Here is a 16,330-nt window from a genome sequence, read left to right as displayed (position 1 = left end):
TCCTTTAAAAAGTACCTGGATGAGCACTTGGCACGTCATAACTTTCAAGACTATGGACCAAGTGCTGGTAAATGGGATTAGATAGGTAGGTCAGGTGTTTCTCACGTGTTGGTGCAGACACGATGGGCCGAAGAGCCTCTTCTGCACCATGTGATTCTGTGATTGTTCCAGAATTACCAATACTGATGTTGTCAGAACAAATATAACCACATGAATGTTCACCTGAAAGTCTTCTGTTTTTGACTGTTTCAGACATTTGTATCTATAGAGGTCCTCTTTACTTTGGTTCTCCTTTTCTGACATGACATGTGAATCACACCAGTGGAAAAAATAAATTCTGAGATTTGAGAGTTCTATTGCGAGATCATTCCCCCAGCTCCCAACTCTGACTTGGAAACCTTCAACTCTAACATGCCCCCAATAACAATTGCAACCAAGAGAGTCTTGATCTCAAGATCCTGATCCACCCACCCTCCTGATCTGATTTCAACTAGATTTCAACTTGGAAACTCTCAAACCTGTCCCCTCCCATCTGATCTTAACTCCAACCTGGTGATCCCTGATCCTGATGCAATGGTCCCTATCCCTCGCCCCAGCACCCATTTCTGACTTCAACCATCCAACCAGATTCCACTTCAATATTTTATAATCTTTGATCAAATTGCCCCTGGATCCACGCTTCATTAAGTATATAACTTTTTAAAGCCTTTTGGCTAAGTAATTTTAAACTGGGAATCAATCTTGTAGTTTTCCATATCCTGTGAGGGGGCTGACACTGGCCACAGTGAGCCTGACTTTAACTCTACATTAGTTGGTGAGTTTTGAATGAGTTAAAATCTTGCCCAATATTTAATGATGCCTAACAAAGGTCTTGCACAAGAGCAAAATTATGGCTGCAAAATTTGGTCCCATAGACCTCCTGGTTTCAGTGATAGGGGAGTCTGGAGGTATGAAAAAGGGGGAAGGGTCGCTTCTGATGATGCCTGGCACAGCTGGAATTGGAAGGGTGATTGTGAAGGCTTCCAGTGAGTGTGTGCACTGGAAACATGCAGAGTGTGCAGATTATGAAGTCAGCATTTAACACTAATTTGGCCCCCATCCTCTCTTAATGCCCTCCCTTAAACATGCATGACTGAACATGCATTCAGCTGCACAAGGGACACCCCACTAGTGCTGTTTAAAGGGATAACCATGCAACTTTCAGATGAGGTGCTTTTGACTTTCTGCTGTCACTGCAGAAATTGTGGAACTGTGTGTATTATGTTGTTGGAGGTGTTCATGGAAGTTCTTTGAGTCAGAAGTGAATAGTGCTGGACCTTTGCAAAAACTTGAGTGCATCTTGAAGGCCTCTTGAGCTGCAATCTTGATCTCAGTTACTGAGGGTTATAGATGCAGTTCCTCTTGGGCTGCAGCATGACAGGGAGATAGAGCACAGGCAGCAGAGAGGAGAAGCTGTGCAAAGAGGGAGGTGATGATGTCTCTCAAGAAAATGTTCTCCCGACCTCAGGTATTCAGAGAGCACTTCTTCTACCTCCACCTCAGCCAGGAACAGTGTCTAGGGCAGCTATGCTTCACACCTTCTCAAATCAGATCTGCAGCTGTACAGCAGGCAAGGATAGCAATGTCCATGGTTGTCAACATCGTTTGAAAATTGAGGTGCTGCCAGACAGGAACCAATACAGGTGAGCGAGCACAAAGCTGATGGGTGAAAGGGCCATGGTGTAAGTTAAGGTTTACAGGAGGTAGGCAGGAAAGTGGAATTAGATGCCCCAAACAGAGCAACCATGATCTTATTGAATGGTGGAGCAGGCTTGAGGGCCCAGATGGGCTACTCCTGCTCCTATATCTTATGTTCTTATGTTAGGATATTGACTACAAGTTTATGCAGAGTGGAAAATGGGAGGCTGCCAGGTGAACAGTGAGATAGTGGAGTTTAGAGGTAACAAAGGCATGGGTGAGGGTATCAGCAACAGATGAGCTGGGGCAAGCTGAAGTCAGGCAGTTGATGGAAGTGGAAGTAGGTAGTCTTGATAATGGAGTGGATATGTTATTGGAAGCTCACCTTGCAGTCAAAATCGACAACAAGATTGTGAGTGATCTGGTTCAAACTGTTGCCCGGGAGAGGGAAGGAGTCGATGGTTTGGAAACGGAGTTTGTAGTGAATCTAATGACAATGGTTTCACTCTTCCAAATATTTAGCAAGAAGAAATTTCTGCTCATCCAATACTGTTGTTGGAGGTGAGGATGGAGGAGGCAGGGGACAGGGGTTTAAAAAGATGGGTTTAAATTTTGTATTGGAAGTCAGGGGTTATCTTTGCATTTCAGAGATGATCTTGGAATCGTAAGCAGTTTCAACAGAGGTAAACATGACTTGGTAGTGCTTTATGTGGTCCCCACCAGATTATGGAATGAATAGTTAAACCATTTTTTCACCATAGATGTTTGAGTCTGCATCCCTTGGATTTAAGGGAGTGGAGATGAGTGCCATACCAGGGAAATGACCAAGGTAAAAGTGAGTGTGATGGCTTTAATGGGCACAATGGCATCAAAGATGAAGGTGGGGATGTGACTGTGCAGATTAGTACCTGTAGATATGTTGTGGTGAATTGAGTGCCAAGGGCATGATAGCAAGAATTTGAAAGTGTAGTTATAAGTGACTTTGGGGAGAGTTTTTTCTAAGATTGGACTTCATAGGTGATGTTTGTTCTTTGGCATCTCACCCAAATAGATATGACTAATCTGTTATCTTTGACAACAAGTATCTGCGAGACAGCAAGAGGCAGCCTCTCAGCCAAGCTGATCCTGCCTGTAATGAAAATATAATAATTTTCATACTATTATTGTGATTTATTGTAAAAGTGGGTTAACATTTTCTCTGTGTGTGTGAGTGTGTGTGGGATTTAATTGAATTGGAGACAGCTGGTCTGGAGGCTTTCAGTTATCAACAAGAAGCTAGGTTTGACATGCTAAATACGTAAACATGGCTGAAGTTTTAGGATGTGAGGTGTGAGGAAAATTTGCATTTATAGGTAAATTAGGTTAGTTTGAAAATCAAAGAGAAGGCAAGATGTTACACCTAGCCAGAAGAAGCTAAGCCAAACAGTGTGTTTATTTTTCCCAAAGGTTACTGATAAAATTAGTACTATGAAAAGATTTGTATTATAAGAAAAGTAAAGTTGCAAAAACATATGGGAACAATGGAATTTGCATTAAGAAGGGAGAAACATGTATAAAGGAGATGAGACTATGTGTCAGAAAATAAGTCATTCTAAGATCTAACACGAGTATGAAAAACCTCCAACCTCTGTGCATCAGGTTGCTGTCTACAGGAACCAAAGCTGATAAAACTCACTTTGAACTTCACTGTCCAGGGTATTGTGTTGCTTTGCGTGGGCCTGCTTAAATCTATTTTACTGTTGCCTAAACGGAGGTGTAACTGGGAGTGAGATTAATTAGGGGTTTTAGGAGTTATTAAATTAGTAATGTGTAGATCCATGTATATGATTGAAATTTTTTCTTTTATTAATTAATGTTTAATTTAGTTTTTTAAAAACCTCTGAAGTCATGGTAGTCTTATTACTTCTAAATTCAGGGCACGCATCTTGTAATAAAATACAAATTGCAAAACAGTTGTGACCTCATGATCAAGTTTCTCTTATGGATTTGATCTGCCTGGTACACATCATCTACCATGTCATAACACTGCCATCACTGACATCCATATGCATTCATTTCCAACAGCTAGATAGTGATCAAGAGTGGGGAAATTGACTGATTTCCCACTCCCTAATCCAGAGACATTGGAACCATTCGCAGTGTTTCAACTGCAGCCCTGTTGAATTAAATGCATTTTGGAAATCAGAGCTGGGGCCTCCCTGGGCTGTTGGATCAGATAAACTTGTAGAGCTACTGGGGAACACCATAAATTTTTAAATGCATCGAAGAGAGGATAAACATGATGTAGTTTTTTAGAATGTATAGATATAGTTCTGTAGGTAGAATGCACCACTCGCACTACTTCCAGTAAACCAAAAGACAAGAGAGACATTGAAGTCCTGAAGGCAATACAAAGAAGAGCTACATGGCTGAACCATAAGATCAGGGAACTAAGTGATGAGGAAGACCTGTTGAAACTTTGGCTATTCAATCTTCAAAGAAGGTGATTGAAGGAACTTCACGGAGCCTACCAGTCAAAAATAAATAACACAGAGTAGACAGTGTAAATCTGGAATGATATTTCAAATAAAATTTTAAGAATAGGACAAGGAGGCACAAGTTCACACTGAAGGAAGGCATGCTTAGAAGTGATCTCAGGAAGCAGTTTTCAAACAGTGATCAACACATGGAATTGATTTCCAGGCAAGGTAGTGGGAGCAAAAGTCCTAGAATCATTTAAGATACAGTCCAATTCTGTGATAGGACTGTAGATTGATTTTGGCCAGAGGAGTGGTTTTCTTCAGCATTGCTTATTTATGGGTTTCATGATCTTTATGATTTTCTAAATAAAGAATTAAAATAATAGTCACACTAAACTATGGATAGAGATTGAAAGTTTTTGCTCACCTGCCACTCCTACTTGATGTGTGGCATATGCAGGAAGCTTGCTTTCCCCCTTAGCTAGCCACAGTGCCAGTGTGGAATGGTCCTTTTCTGCATGATGAAAGGTGAACCCTAGAGCAGCTGCTGCAGCTATAAATCTGCTCTGCAGAATAGGAACATGCAGCCAGACTGCCACCTTTTCTTCTGCTTTCCAGTACTTGACAGCATCTGTAAATTAAATAGAATGTGTTATATTCTATTTAATGACATGCATTGCAGACATTTTTCATTGCACTATTCTGTCTGTTATATTAGTTATCATAGGTTGACAATTGGGAAAAGAAATATAAAGTCTACTTCAAAACAACTCTGAAACAGCTATGTAAACTTTCATAAGTAGGAACAATGAACTTGCCAAAGATAAGGAAGCATTTTGATAACCACCAATGAAGGCACAGCCTACTTTCAGGCCTGTTGCATTGAAATGACAGTTGTGGAAGTTTCTTTTAAAAAAAAATCAAGATTTCCAATCTGGTGTATCTGGAATCGACTGTTCACTCTGGGGATGTTCATTCTGAGCAGAGATAAGTCCTAATCGTAATCAAAGAGCTCGATGTAAACATTTGATGATATTCTGGCTGTTTTCTTCAATACTGAAGGGTGTATGACAATTGGTTATTATATCAGTGCCTCCCGCACAATTGTTACCCACCTTCAGATGGAACAAAGCATTGAAAATGCACATAGAGTGTGTGTTTATTCAAGTATTATAGCAATGGAATCTGTACTAATAGTTCAGAAATGTTTTATTTAGATACATTAAGCATATTTTTGTGTAATTGTGTATTTTGGGAAAAGACGCCTCTTTTCAGTTTTATCATCCATTTTAAACATGAACAGTCCCATGTCAGAGATACTGTAACCAGCTGCAAAGGATAGCTTTCTATGCTTTGCCCAAACAATGGCCTAGATCTTCTGATTAGCAGCAATATGGGTTGTTCCTGCCCATGAAGTTTTTACCGACCAAATGTTACTGCCCATTTCTTCTGGGATTTTCCAATCCCACCAGCAGCAGAAATGGGGAACACAGCATCTCCCGGGTAAGCCCAGCGACAGTAGTAGTGTTGGGGAGGGAAAAAGCGGGCAGGCTCCTTTTTATGGCACAAGCTGTTGTATTCAGGTAAGTTTTTAAAGGTTCAAGACATCTAATAAATGAGTGTGGGTTACTGAATGGATGAGTGAATGGGTGAGTGAATGAATGGGTAGGTGGGTAGGTAGACAGGTGAGTAAGGTGGTGAGGTAAGTGATGTGGTGAAGTTGATATGTTTATGAGTAAATGAGGTGGGTAGTTGGGAGAGGTGCATAGATGGGCGAGGTGGGTAGATGGATGAGTGAGTAAGGTGGATGAGGTGGTTAGATGGGTGAGGTGTTAGTTGGCTCAGGGGTGCAGTTGGGTGGTTGGGGGGTAGTTGGGTCATTCAGGGAGGTAGTAGGGTGGTTGGGGAGTTAGTTGGGTGTGTCAGGGAATAGTTGGTTGGGCCAGGCGAATAGTTGGGCTGGGTTGGAGGGGATAGCCGCATCGGGGGGTTAGTTGGGTTACCATGGGGTTAATCAAGTGGTCAGGGGTTGGTCCAGCCAGGTCAGTTTGGAGGTAATTGGCTAGCTGGAGGGGGTTGTTGGGGGACAGGTGGGCGCTCAGGGTGTAATTGGGATAGGTTGGGGGGTGGTCGGGTCAAGGGGATGAGTAGATTGCGTCTGGGGGATGGTCAGGTTAGTCAGGATGTAGTCGGGTGGTCGAGGCATGGTCGGGTCGGTGGGGGGGGTAGTTGGGTGGTCGGTGGGGATAGTCAGGTGGTCTTGGGATATAGTCGGACAGTTGGGGTGTAGTCAGGTCAGGGCTGTAGTCGGGTCAAGGGTGTAGTTGGATTGAGAGTGTTGTCATCTCAGTTCAGGGTGATAGTTGGGTCAGAAGAAGTCAGGTCGGTTGGGGAAGAATAGTTGGGTTGGGGGTAGTTGAGTTGGGTCGGGTGGGGTGTGGTCAAGTTGGGTTGAAGGGGTAGTTGGGTTGGTGCGGGAGGGATAGTTGGGTCAGGGAGTTAGTTGGGTGGTTGGGGATTGGCCGAGGGTAGTCAGGTTGGGTAGGGGATGGTTGGGTTGGGTCAGGTGGGGTGTAGTCAAGTTGGGTGGGGGGGCTTAGTTGGGTGCTCGGGGGATGGGTCTGAGGTGTAGTTGGATCTGGTCAAGGGAGTAGTTGGGTGGTTGTTGGGTCGGATTGGGGGGTGTAGTCGGATAGTTGAGGGAGAATGATTGCAGGGTTATGGAGTTAACCGCTGTTAGACCAAGTTTTAAACTCTCTGACATTTCCTAAGTATCCAGGTAAGTCCTGCGTATCTGGCCCAAGTCCCCACCCTGAGCTCAGGGTCAAAGACATTCATGGAGGGCCCAAGGTAGCAGGGATCAGCCTAACGGAAGTTTAAATTTCCTGGGCAATTCCCATGTATGTCTGCATGTCAGGACTTCCTCGGGGTCCTAACGCACATCTCCCGACAACATCCCATCTCCAACGATCTGGGGACAAGAAGATTTGGGCCAATGTGTCTTAGCTTTCATACATATATACAATTACCTGGAATATACAATACAGGAACACACCATTTGCCCTAACAAGTCCATTCCAGCCTTTATGCTCCAACCCAGCCGCTTCCCATTTTTCGTTATCTAACACTAACAGCATAACCCTCTATTCCGTTTTCTCTCATATGATTATCTATCTTCCCCTTAAATGTATTTATATTATTCTCCCCAACTACTCCCAGTGGTAGTGAGTTCTACTATCTCTCACCACTATCTGGGTAAAGAATTTCTTAGGAATTCCCTATTTGATTTTTTAACGTCTATCCTATATTGATGGTTTTGTTCTTCCCCATTAGTGGAAACAGTCTCTCTGTAAACATTCTATCAAAGTCTTTCATAATTTTAAAGACCTCTATGAGATCATCCCTTACTTAGCCTTTTCTTTTCAAGAGCATCAGCCTCTGAAAAGCTTCCCTACTGTATTAGTGTAATAATATCATTGTGGTCTCCCCAGACTCTTATATTTGTGCTGAATAGTGGGCATATCAGTAGTGCAAGGAAGGGGTTAAGACTTCCCAAATTTATTTCTCACAGGACCCTTACAAACAGGAGAGGAAGGACACTTTAATTTTACTGGTGAATGAGAGCTAAGAGGTGAAAAGTTAGGATGCCAGCTCAATGTGCCAACTACACCTGGAAAAAAAAGACATAACATAACTTCAGCAAAAGTCTCAAAAAAAAAAGAGTTGAATGAATTTTGAGGGAAATTAACAATTAAATTTTACTGAAAATGCACTCAGTTCATTTTACAATAGTTTTATCATAATTAATTTCAGGATGAGTTCTACCTATTTTATCATTGGAACCAACATCATTACAAGTGATGAACTGAATCGCAAGTTGGATGTTAGAATCAGGTCCATATAAACAAAACCAGTAACATCAGTTGAAGCAAATAAGTCAGAACATATATGGAGCTGTTTTTCTCCACTTCTGCTAATTGCAGCCAAAAAAATAGAAATTAGTAGAAGGCAAGGAACACCACTTTAATTTGACATTCAGCTTATCATAATTAGTAAATGGAAGAATATATCTCAGTAGTCTCAGTATGTGTCAGCTTGCACGTCAGTTAGTCCCATCTGAGTCAGAAGGTAAAGATTTCAAGATTCACTCCAGGATTTAATTTAGGCTGACATTGTAGTGCAGTTCTGAGGGAAAGCTTCATTGTCAGAGTTTGGGGGATATTCCAGAGATATTTGTGAGACGTTGTTTGCATGAGATATTAAGACAGACTGCAGGGAAGATGAGCGAAGTGACCACAGCACCGTGGTACAGAGCGCCATTAAATGGGGGGAGAACAGAGAAATGTCATAGTAATAGGGGATAGCATAGTTAGGGGAAGAGATACTGTTCTCTGCAGCAAAGACAGAGAGTTCTGAAGGCTGTGTTGCCTGCCTGGTGCCAAGGTTAAGGACATCTCTTCTGGGTAGGAGAGGAACTTAGAGTGGGAGGGGAATGATTCAGATGTTGTGGTCCACATAGGTACCAACAATATAGGTAGGACTAGGAAAGAGGCTCTGATGAGGGACTACGAGCAGCTCAGGGCTAAATTAAAAAACAGAACCACAAAGGTAATAATCTCTGGATTACTACCTGAGCCACGTGCAAATTGGCAAAGGGTAAATAAGACTAGAGAGGTAAAGGATTGAGGCTCAGAGATTGGTGTGAGAGAAATGGGTTCTGATTCACGGGACACTGGTAGCAGTACTGGGGAAGGAGCGAGCTGTTCCATTGGGATGGGCTTAATTTGAACCGTGGTGGGACCAGTGTTCTGGCGAATCGTATAACTAGGGTTGTAGATAAGGAGTTTAAACTAATTAGAGTGGAGAGGGTTCAATTGAAGGGAAGGTTTAAAAACTCTATAAAGAAACGAGAGAGAAGTGCAGGGAAGTGAACAGGTGAACGATAATCAAAGTGTGACAGGAAGGGGCAGAAAATATAAGCAGAAGAGTGCAGTAGAAATTAGAACCACAATGAGTAACAATGGTAAAAAGTCAAAGCTTAAAGTTCTTTATCTGAATGCACACAGCATTTGTAACAAAGTAGTTGAGCTGATGGAACAAATAGAAATAAATGGATATGACTTGATAGCTATTACAGAGACGTGGTTGCAGGGTGACCAAGACTGGGAACTCAATATTCAAGGGTATTCGACATTCTGGAAAAATAGGCAAAAAGGAAAAGGAGGTGGGGTAACTTTATTAATAAAGGAAGGTATCAGTGTGGTGGAGAATAGTGATACAGGTGCTATAAATCGTGATGTAGAATCAGTTTGGGTGGAAATAAGGAATAGCAATGGGAAGAAGTCATGGGTGGGAGTTGCCTATTGGCCCCTGAAGAGTTGCCTCACTGCGTACAAAGTATAAATCGGGAAATAATGGAGGCATGTAAGAAGGGCGCTACAATTGTAATGGGTGATTTTAATCTGCATATTGACTGGACAAATCAGATTGGCAGGGGTAACATGGAAGGCGAATTTGTAGAGTGTATCAGGAATTGTTTCTTAGAGCAATACATTGCAGAACCTACCCGGGAACAGGCTATTTTCGATCTAGTAATGTGTAAGGAGGTGGGATTAATAAGAGGTATCGTAGTTAAGGATCCTCTAGGGGGTAGCGATCACAACATGGTAGGATTTCAAATCCAGTTTGAGGTTGAGCAACTCTGGTCTCAAACCAGTGTCCTCAACCTAAATAAGGGCAATTACAGAGGTATGAAGAAAGAATTGTCTAAAGTGGGTCAGGAAAATAGGCTAAGGGGAAGGTCAGTGGATGAGCAGTGGCAGACATTTAAGCAGATATTTTTATAACACTCAGCAAAAATTTATCCCAGTCAAAAAGAAAGACTCAATGGGAGGAATGAACCACCCGGTGGTCAAAGAGAGTGTCCAATCAAAAACTAAGGCATACAAAGCTGCAAAAACTAGTGGTAGGCCAGAGGATTGGGATTTTTTTCAAGAACCAGCAGCAAATGACTAAAAAGTTAATAAAGAGGGAGAAAATTGATTATGAAAGTAAATTGGCAAGAAATATAAAAACAAACAGCAAGAGCTTCTATGGGTATATAGAAAGAAAGAGAGTAGCTAAAGTGAGTGTGGGACCCTTGGAGGATGCGACTGGAGAATTGATAATGGGGAACAGGGAAAGGGCAGATAAGTTAAATCAATATTTTGCATTGGTCTTCATGGTGGAGGACACTATAAACCTTCCAAGGATATCAGATAAACATGGAGCTAATGGGAAGAAAGGTCTTATAACAATCTCTATCACAAGAGACAAAGTATTTGACAAACTAATGGGACTAAAGGCAGACAAGTCACCAGGACCTTATGGTCTGCAGCCAAGTGTTTTAAAGGAACTGGCTGCAGATATAGTAGAGGCATTGGTCAAAATATTCCAGAACTCACTAGATTCCGGGAGGGTCCCAGCGGATTGGAAAGCCCCTAACGTGACGTCCCTGTTCAAGAAGAGAGGGAGACAAAAAGCAGGAAACTGTAGGCCAGTCGGCCTAACTTCTGTTGTTGGGAAAATGCTAGAGTCCATTATTAAGGAAGAAATAGCAGGACATTTAGAGAAGCTTAACACAATCAAACAGAGTCAACATGGTTTTGTGAAAGAGAAATCATTTTTGACAAATTTGCTCAAGTTCTTTGAGGATATAACAAGCATAGTCAACTACCACAAACATTCATGATCTAGGCTCGCACATGAAGAATAATTATCAATGTTTCTAACTCAAATTTTTTTTTTGAGTGCTTATATTTGAACTGTGAGGAGTGTAGTGTAAAATTTCAAAAGGACATACACAAGTTGGTGGAATAGGCGGACAGGTGGCAGATGAAGTTCAATGCAGAGAAACATGAAGTGATTTATTTCGGTCGGAAACACATGCAGAGACAACATAAAATAAAGGGTACAATTCTAAAGGTGGTGCAGGAGCAGGGGGATTTGGGTCTATATGACACTGGAGCATCCTAGGTTTTATTAACAGGGGCATAGAGTACAAGAGCAAGCGGGTTATGTTGAACTTGTATAAGGCACTGGCTTGACCTCAGCTGGAGTATTGCATCCAGTTCAGTGCACTGCACTTTAGGAAAGGCGTAAATTCATTGGAGAGAGTGCAGAAAAGATTCACGAGAATGTTTCCAGGGATGAGGAACTTCAGTTATGATGATAGATTGGAGAAGTCAGGACTGTTTTCCTTGGAGAAAAGAAGGCTGAGAAGAGACTTGATAGAGATATTCAAAATCATGAGGGGTCTGGACAGAGATGATAGGAAGAAACTGTTCCCACTTGTGAAAGGATCGAGGAGAGAGCACAGATTTAAAGTAATTGGCAAAAGAAGCAAAAGCGATATGAGAAAAAAAAATTTCATACAGAGAGTGGTTAAGATTTGGAATGCACTATCTATATTTATTTTTCAAATAGTCATCCACCTTCCTTTCAATAGCTATTTTGAATTCTGATTCCGCCATTGTTTCTGGTAGGGCATTGAACAGCCTAGCAATCTTCTCTGTAAATGAGACCCCTTTGTTATTTTGGTGATATTAAATTTATGCTCTCTAGTTATTGACTGGTGAAAATTGTCTTTTGTGATTTACCTTTATCAAAGCGGTCTGCTTGATCAGCACCTCATCCACCAACGTAAATAGCCATGCACCGCCATATGAACACACTCGACCTCTCCCTCCAGCAGCACCGCCGCACCCTTTTTCAAAGCTGCACGTGCCCCCAGTTTCATTTTATTCTTCGTCTCATCCGACGCCTCAACAAGAAACTTTTTCTCTTTCTCTCAAGTGCTAAGGAACGCAAGCTCCAACAACTCATCGACACCAACACCCATCCAGGACCCTCCACCCCTGCCTGTCCCTCCGTCCCCACCCCATCTTCCAATCCCAGCCTTGGCCGTGTATTCACCATACCCCTAACCTTCCCCTCTCCGACGCTGAACGTTCAGTGCTCAGCAAAGGACTTAGTTTCATACCCCTACGCCCTCATCTCAATGAATTTCGGGCTCGGCACGATGCTGAACTCTTCTTCCGCCGTCTTCGTCTCCATGCTCACTTCTTTGGGCAGGAGTCCTCTCCCCATTCAACGGATCCTTTTACCCACCTCCAATATTCTCCCTCCACCTAGACCCCTCCCTCTGGATTCTTACCTTCTCTTGGTCTTTTCATTGAGAACTGTCGGCGTGACATTAGTCGTCTCAATTTCTCTGCTCCTCTCACCCATTCTAATCTATCTCCCTCTGAACTTACTGCACTCCATTCTCTCAGGTCCAACCCCAACATTGTCATCAAACCCGCTGACAAGGGTGGTGCTGTTGTTGTCTGGCGCACTGACCTCTACCTTGGGAAGGCTGAGCGTCAACTCGCAGACACTTCCTCCTACCTCTCCCTGGACTATGACCACACCACTGAACATCAAGCCATTGTTTCCAGGACTGTCACTGACCTCATCTCCTCTGGAGATCTTCCTCCCACAGCTTCCAACTTGATAGTTGCCCAACCTCAGGCGGCCCGCTTCTACCTCCTACCCAAAATCCACAAACTGAACTGTCGCGGTAGACCGATCGTGTCAGCTTGCTCCTGCCCCACGGAACTCATTTCTTGTTATCTTGACTCCCTTCTCTCTCCCCTTGTCCAGTCCCTTCCCACCTACATCCGTGATTCCTCTGACACTTTACGTCACATCAACAATTTCCAGTTCCCTGGCCCCAACCGCTTCCTCTTCACCATGGAAGTCCAATCCCTCTACGCCTCCATCCCCCACCAGGATGGTCTGAGGGCCCTTAGCTTCTTCCTCGAACAGAAGCCCGAACAATCCCCATCCACCACTACTCTCCTCCGTCTGGCTGAACTTGTTCTCACACTGAACAATTTCTCCTTCAACTCCTCTCACTTCCTCCAAATAAATGGTGTGGCTATGGGTACCCACATGGGCCCCAGCTATGCGTGTCTCTTTAAGGGGTATGTGGAACATTCCTTGTTCCAGTCCTACTCCGGTCCCCTTCCACAACTCTTACTCCGGTACATCGATGATTACTTCGGAGCTGCTTCATGCTTTCGTCAGGACTTGGAAAAATCTATTAATTTTGCTTCCAATCTCCACCCCTCCATCATTTTCATAGGGTCCATCTCTGACACTTCCCTTCCCTTCCTTGACCTCTCTGTCTCAATCTCTGGTGATAGACTGTCCACCAATAACCATTACAAGCCTACCGACTCCCACAGCTACCTCGATTACAGCTCCTCATACCTCGCTTCCTGTAAGGACTCCATCCCATTCTCTCAGTTTCTTCGCCTCCGTCGCATCTGTTCTGATGATGCTACCTTCAAAATCAGTTCCTCTGACATGTCCTCCTCCTTCCTTAACTGAGGTTTTCCACCCACGGTCGTTGACAGGGCCCTCAACCGTGTCCGGCCCATCTCTCACGCATCCGCCCTCACGTCTTCTCCTCCCTCCCAGAAACATGATAGGGTCCCCCTTGTCCTCACTTATCACCCCACCAGCCTCCGCATTCAAAGGATCATCCTCCGCCATTTCCACCAACTCCAGCATGATGCCACCACCAAACACATCTTCCCTTCACCCCCCTGGTGGCATTCCATAGGGATCGTTCCCTCCGGGACACCCTGGTCCACTCCTCCATCACCCCCTACTCCTCAACCCCCACCTATTGCACCTTCCCATGCCCACGCAAAAGATGCAACACCTGCCCCTTCACATCCTCTCTCCTCACCGTCCAAGGGCCCAAACACTTCTTTCAAGTGAAGCAGCATTTCACTTGCATTTCCCCCAACTTAGTCTACTTCATTCGTTGCTCCCAATGCGGTCTCCTCTACATTGGAGAGACCAAACGTAAACTGGGCGACCGCTTTGCAGAACACCTGCGGTCTGTCCGCAAGAATGACCTAAACCTCCCTGTCGCTTGCCATTTTAACACTCCACCTTGCTCTCTTGCCCACATGTCTGTCCTTGGTTTGCTGCATTGTTCCAGTGAAGCTCAACGCAAACTGGAGGAACAGCACCTCATCTTCCGACTAGGCACTTTACAGCCTTCCAGACTGAATATTGAATTCAACAACTTTAGATCTTGAACTCCCTCCTCCATCCCCACCCCCGTTTCTGTTTCTTCCCCCTTCCTTTTGTTTTTTTCCAATAATTTATATAGGTTATTCTTTTCCCACCTATTTCCACTATTTTTAAATCTTTTATGCCCTGCTTGCCTTTCCACCGCACCCCCACTAGAGCTATACCTCGAGTGCCCTACCATCCATTCTTAATTAGCACATTCGTTTAGATAATATCCCCACCTTCAACGCCTGTGCTCTTTTGTCTGTGACATCTTTTGATTACCTGCTCCTATCACTGCTTGCTTGCCCCTACAACCACGCCACCCCCCGCCACTTCTCTTCCCCCACCCAAGCCCCCCCCCCCCACCTTAAACCAGCTTATATTTCACCCCTCTCTTTAGATTCACTCAGTTCTGTTGAAGGTGCATGAGGACTCGAAATGTCAACTCTTTTCTTCTTCGCCAATGCTGCCAGACCTGCTGAGTTTTTCCAGGTAATTCTGTTTTTTTCATAAATAGTCACTCGCTCCACCACCAACACAGTGGCAGCAGTGTGTACTATAGAGAAGATGCACTGCAGCAACTCACCAATGCTCTTCCGACAGTGCCTTCCAAACTGTGACCTCTGACACTGAGAAAGACAAGGGCAGCAGATGCATGCGAGTTCACCTCCAAGCCCCACACCATATATCTCAACTATAAACACTTCTCAGATCTCGTCTTACCCTTTTTTTAATAATGAAAATATGTGTTTTTTGAGCTTTTTCTCTGGTATCATCTTAGTGAATCCTCTTACACCCTCTCCATCCTAAATGTTACATGTGTTGCTTCAGAATTTAATGAACTACAAATACACAGGAGTCACCCTCAGCAACTTTAAAGGGAGTAAATGTTTAATTCTTGCAATTAATTGCAGTAGTATACTTCTGTATTCTGTGCAACACTTCTGCGGATGCTCTAAATTGCATAGTGTTTGCGTCATAAAAATTGATATTTAGAAGTAAGCTATGATCTAAGTTGGTATTTAGAAGTAAGTTGTTATGTAAGCTTGAAGTAGTAACTATCTAAGTCAATGTAAACTAGTAAATATCTAAGAAGTAACTGTTGTGAAAGTAACATTCTCAAGGGAGGCATGGCTTGTTAATTTAGCAAACATTTTCAGACACTCACTACAACCTTTTAAAAATTTATAAAGAAAAACTCTGTACTTTAATAATTGTATCAGCTGATTAGTACAAAAGCAAAATACTGTGGTTGCTTAAATAAAAACAGAAAATGCTGGAAATATGCAGCAGATCTGTGGCATGAGAAACGGAGTTAATATTTCAGGTTAATGACCTATCGTTAGAATGAACACTATTAGCTTAAGTAGAAACCAAACCCAATCTGACAACTCTAACTTCGCTCTGAGCTTCTCCATTGAACTTCAGGGTGATTGCTGTATTTACAATGTTATTATAAATCATTCCCATCGCAGCCATTTAGGGCTCGTAATTGTTTACTTTATTCATTCATGGGGTGCGGGCTTGCCAACATTTATTGCCCATCCCTAATCACCCTTGAGAAGGTAGTGGTTTGTTGCCTTCTTGAACTACTGCAGTCCATCTGGTGCCAGTACACCTATAGAGCTGTTATGGAGTTCCAGGATTTTGAGCCAACAACAGCGAAAGAACAGCGACATAGTTCCACAGCAGAATGGTATGGGGCTTGGAGGTGAACTCTCAGGTGGTGGTGTTCACCTGCATCTGCTGCCCTTGTCTTTCTCGGTGGCAGAAGTCGGAGTTTGAAATGCGCTGTTGAAAGAGCATTGAGTTGCTGCAGTGCAACTTGTCTATAGTACACACTGTGTGTTGGTGGTGGAGAGTGTGACTATTTATGTTGGTGGATGGGGTTGATCAAGCAGACTGCTTTGATCTGGATAGTGTGGAGCTCCATGAGTGTTGTTGAAGCTGCACTCATCCAGGCAAATGGAGAGTATTCCATCACACTCCAGCTTGTGCCTTGTAGATGATGGACAGGCTTTGGGTAGTCAGGTGTGTCATTCTCTGCAGAACTCCCAGTCTCTAAACTACTTTTGTAGTCA

At 43.4% G+C, this 16,330-nt stretch overlaps 1 protein-coding gene across 1 annotated transcript in view; it reads right to left on the bottom strand.

The window, feature by feature from the left end:
- nudt6 (nudix (nucleoside diphosphate linked moiety X)-type motif 6) overlaps window positions 1–16,330 on the bottom strand; it is a 132,756-nt gene that overhangs the window by 114,118 nt on the left and 2,308 nt on the right. The window contains exon 2 of the mRNA XM_041188660.1: window positions 4,564–4,767. Coding sequence (XP_041044594.1) covers window positions 4,564–4,767 — 204 coding nt within the window. The remainder of the gene's footprint in view (window positions 1–4,563; window positions 4,768–16,330) is intronic.

This window comes from Carcharodon carcharias, chromosome 1 (genome assembly GCF_017639515.1).
Source record: "Carcharodon carcharias isolate sCarCar2 chromosome 1, sCarCar2.pri, whole genome shotgun sequence".
NCBI classification, from domain to species: Eukaryota; Metazoa; Chordata; class Chondrichthyes; order Lamniformes; family Lamnidae; genus Carcharodon; species Carcharodon carcharias.
Note: the sequence above shows the minus strand (reverse complement) of the source record. Positions and strands in the feature narration are given on the sequence as shown.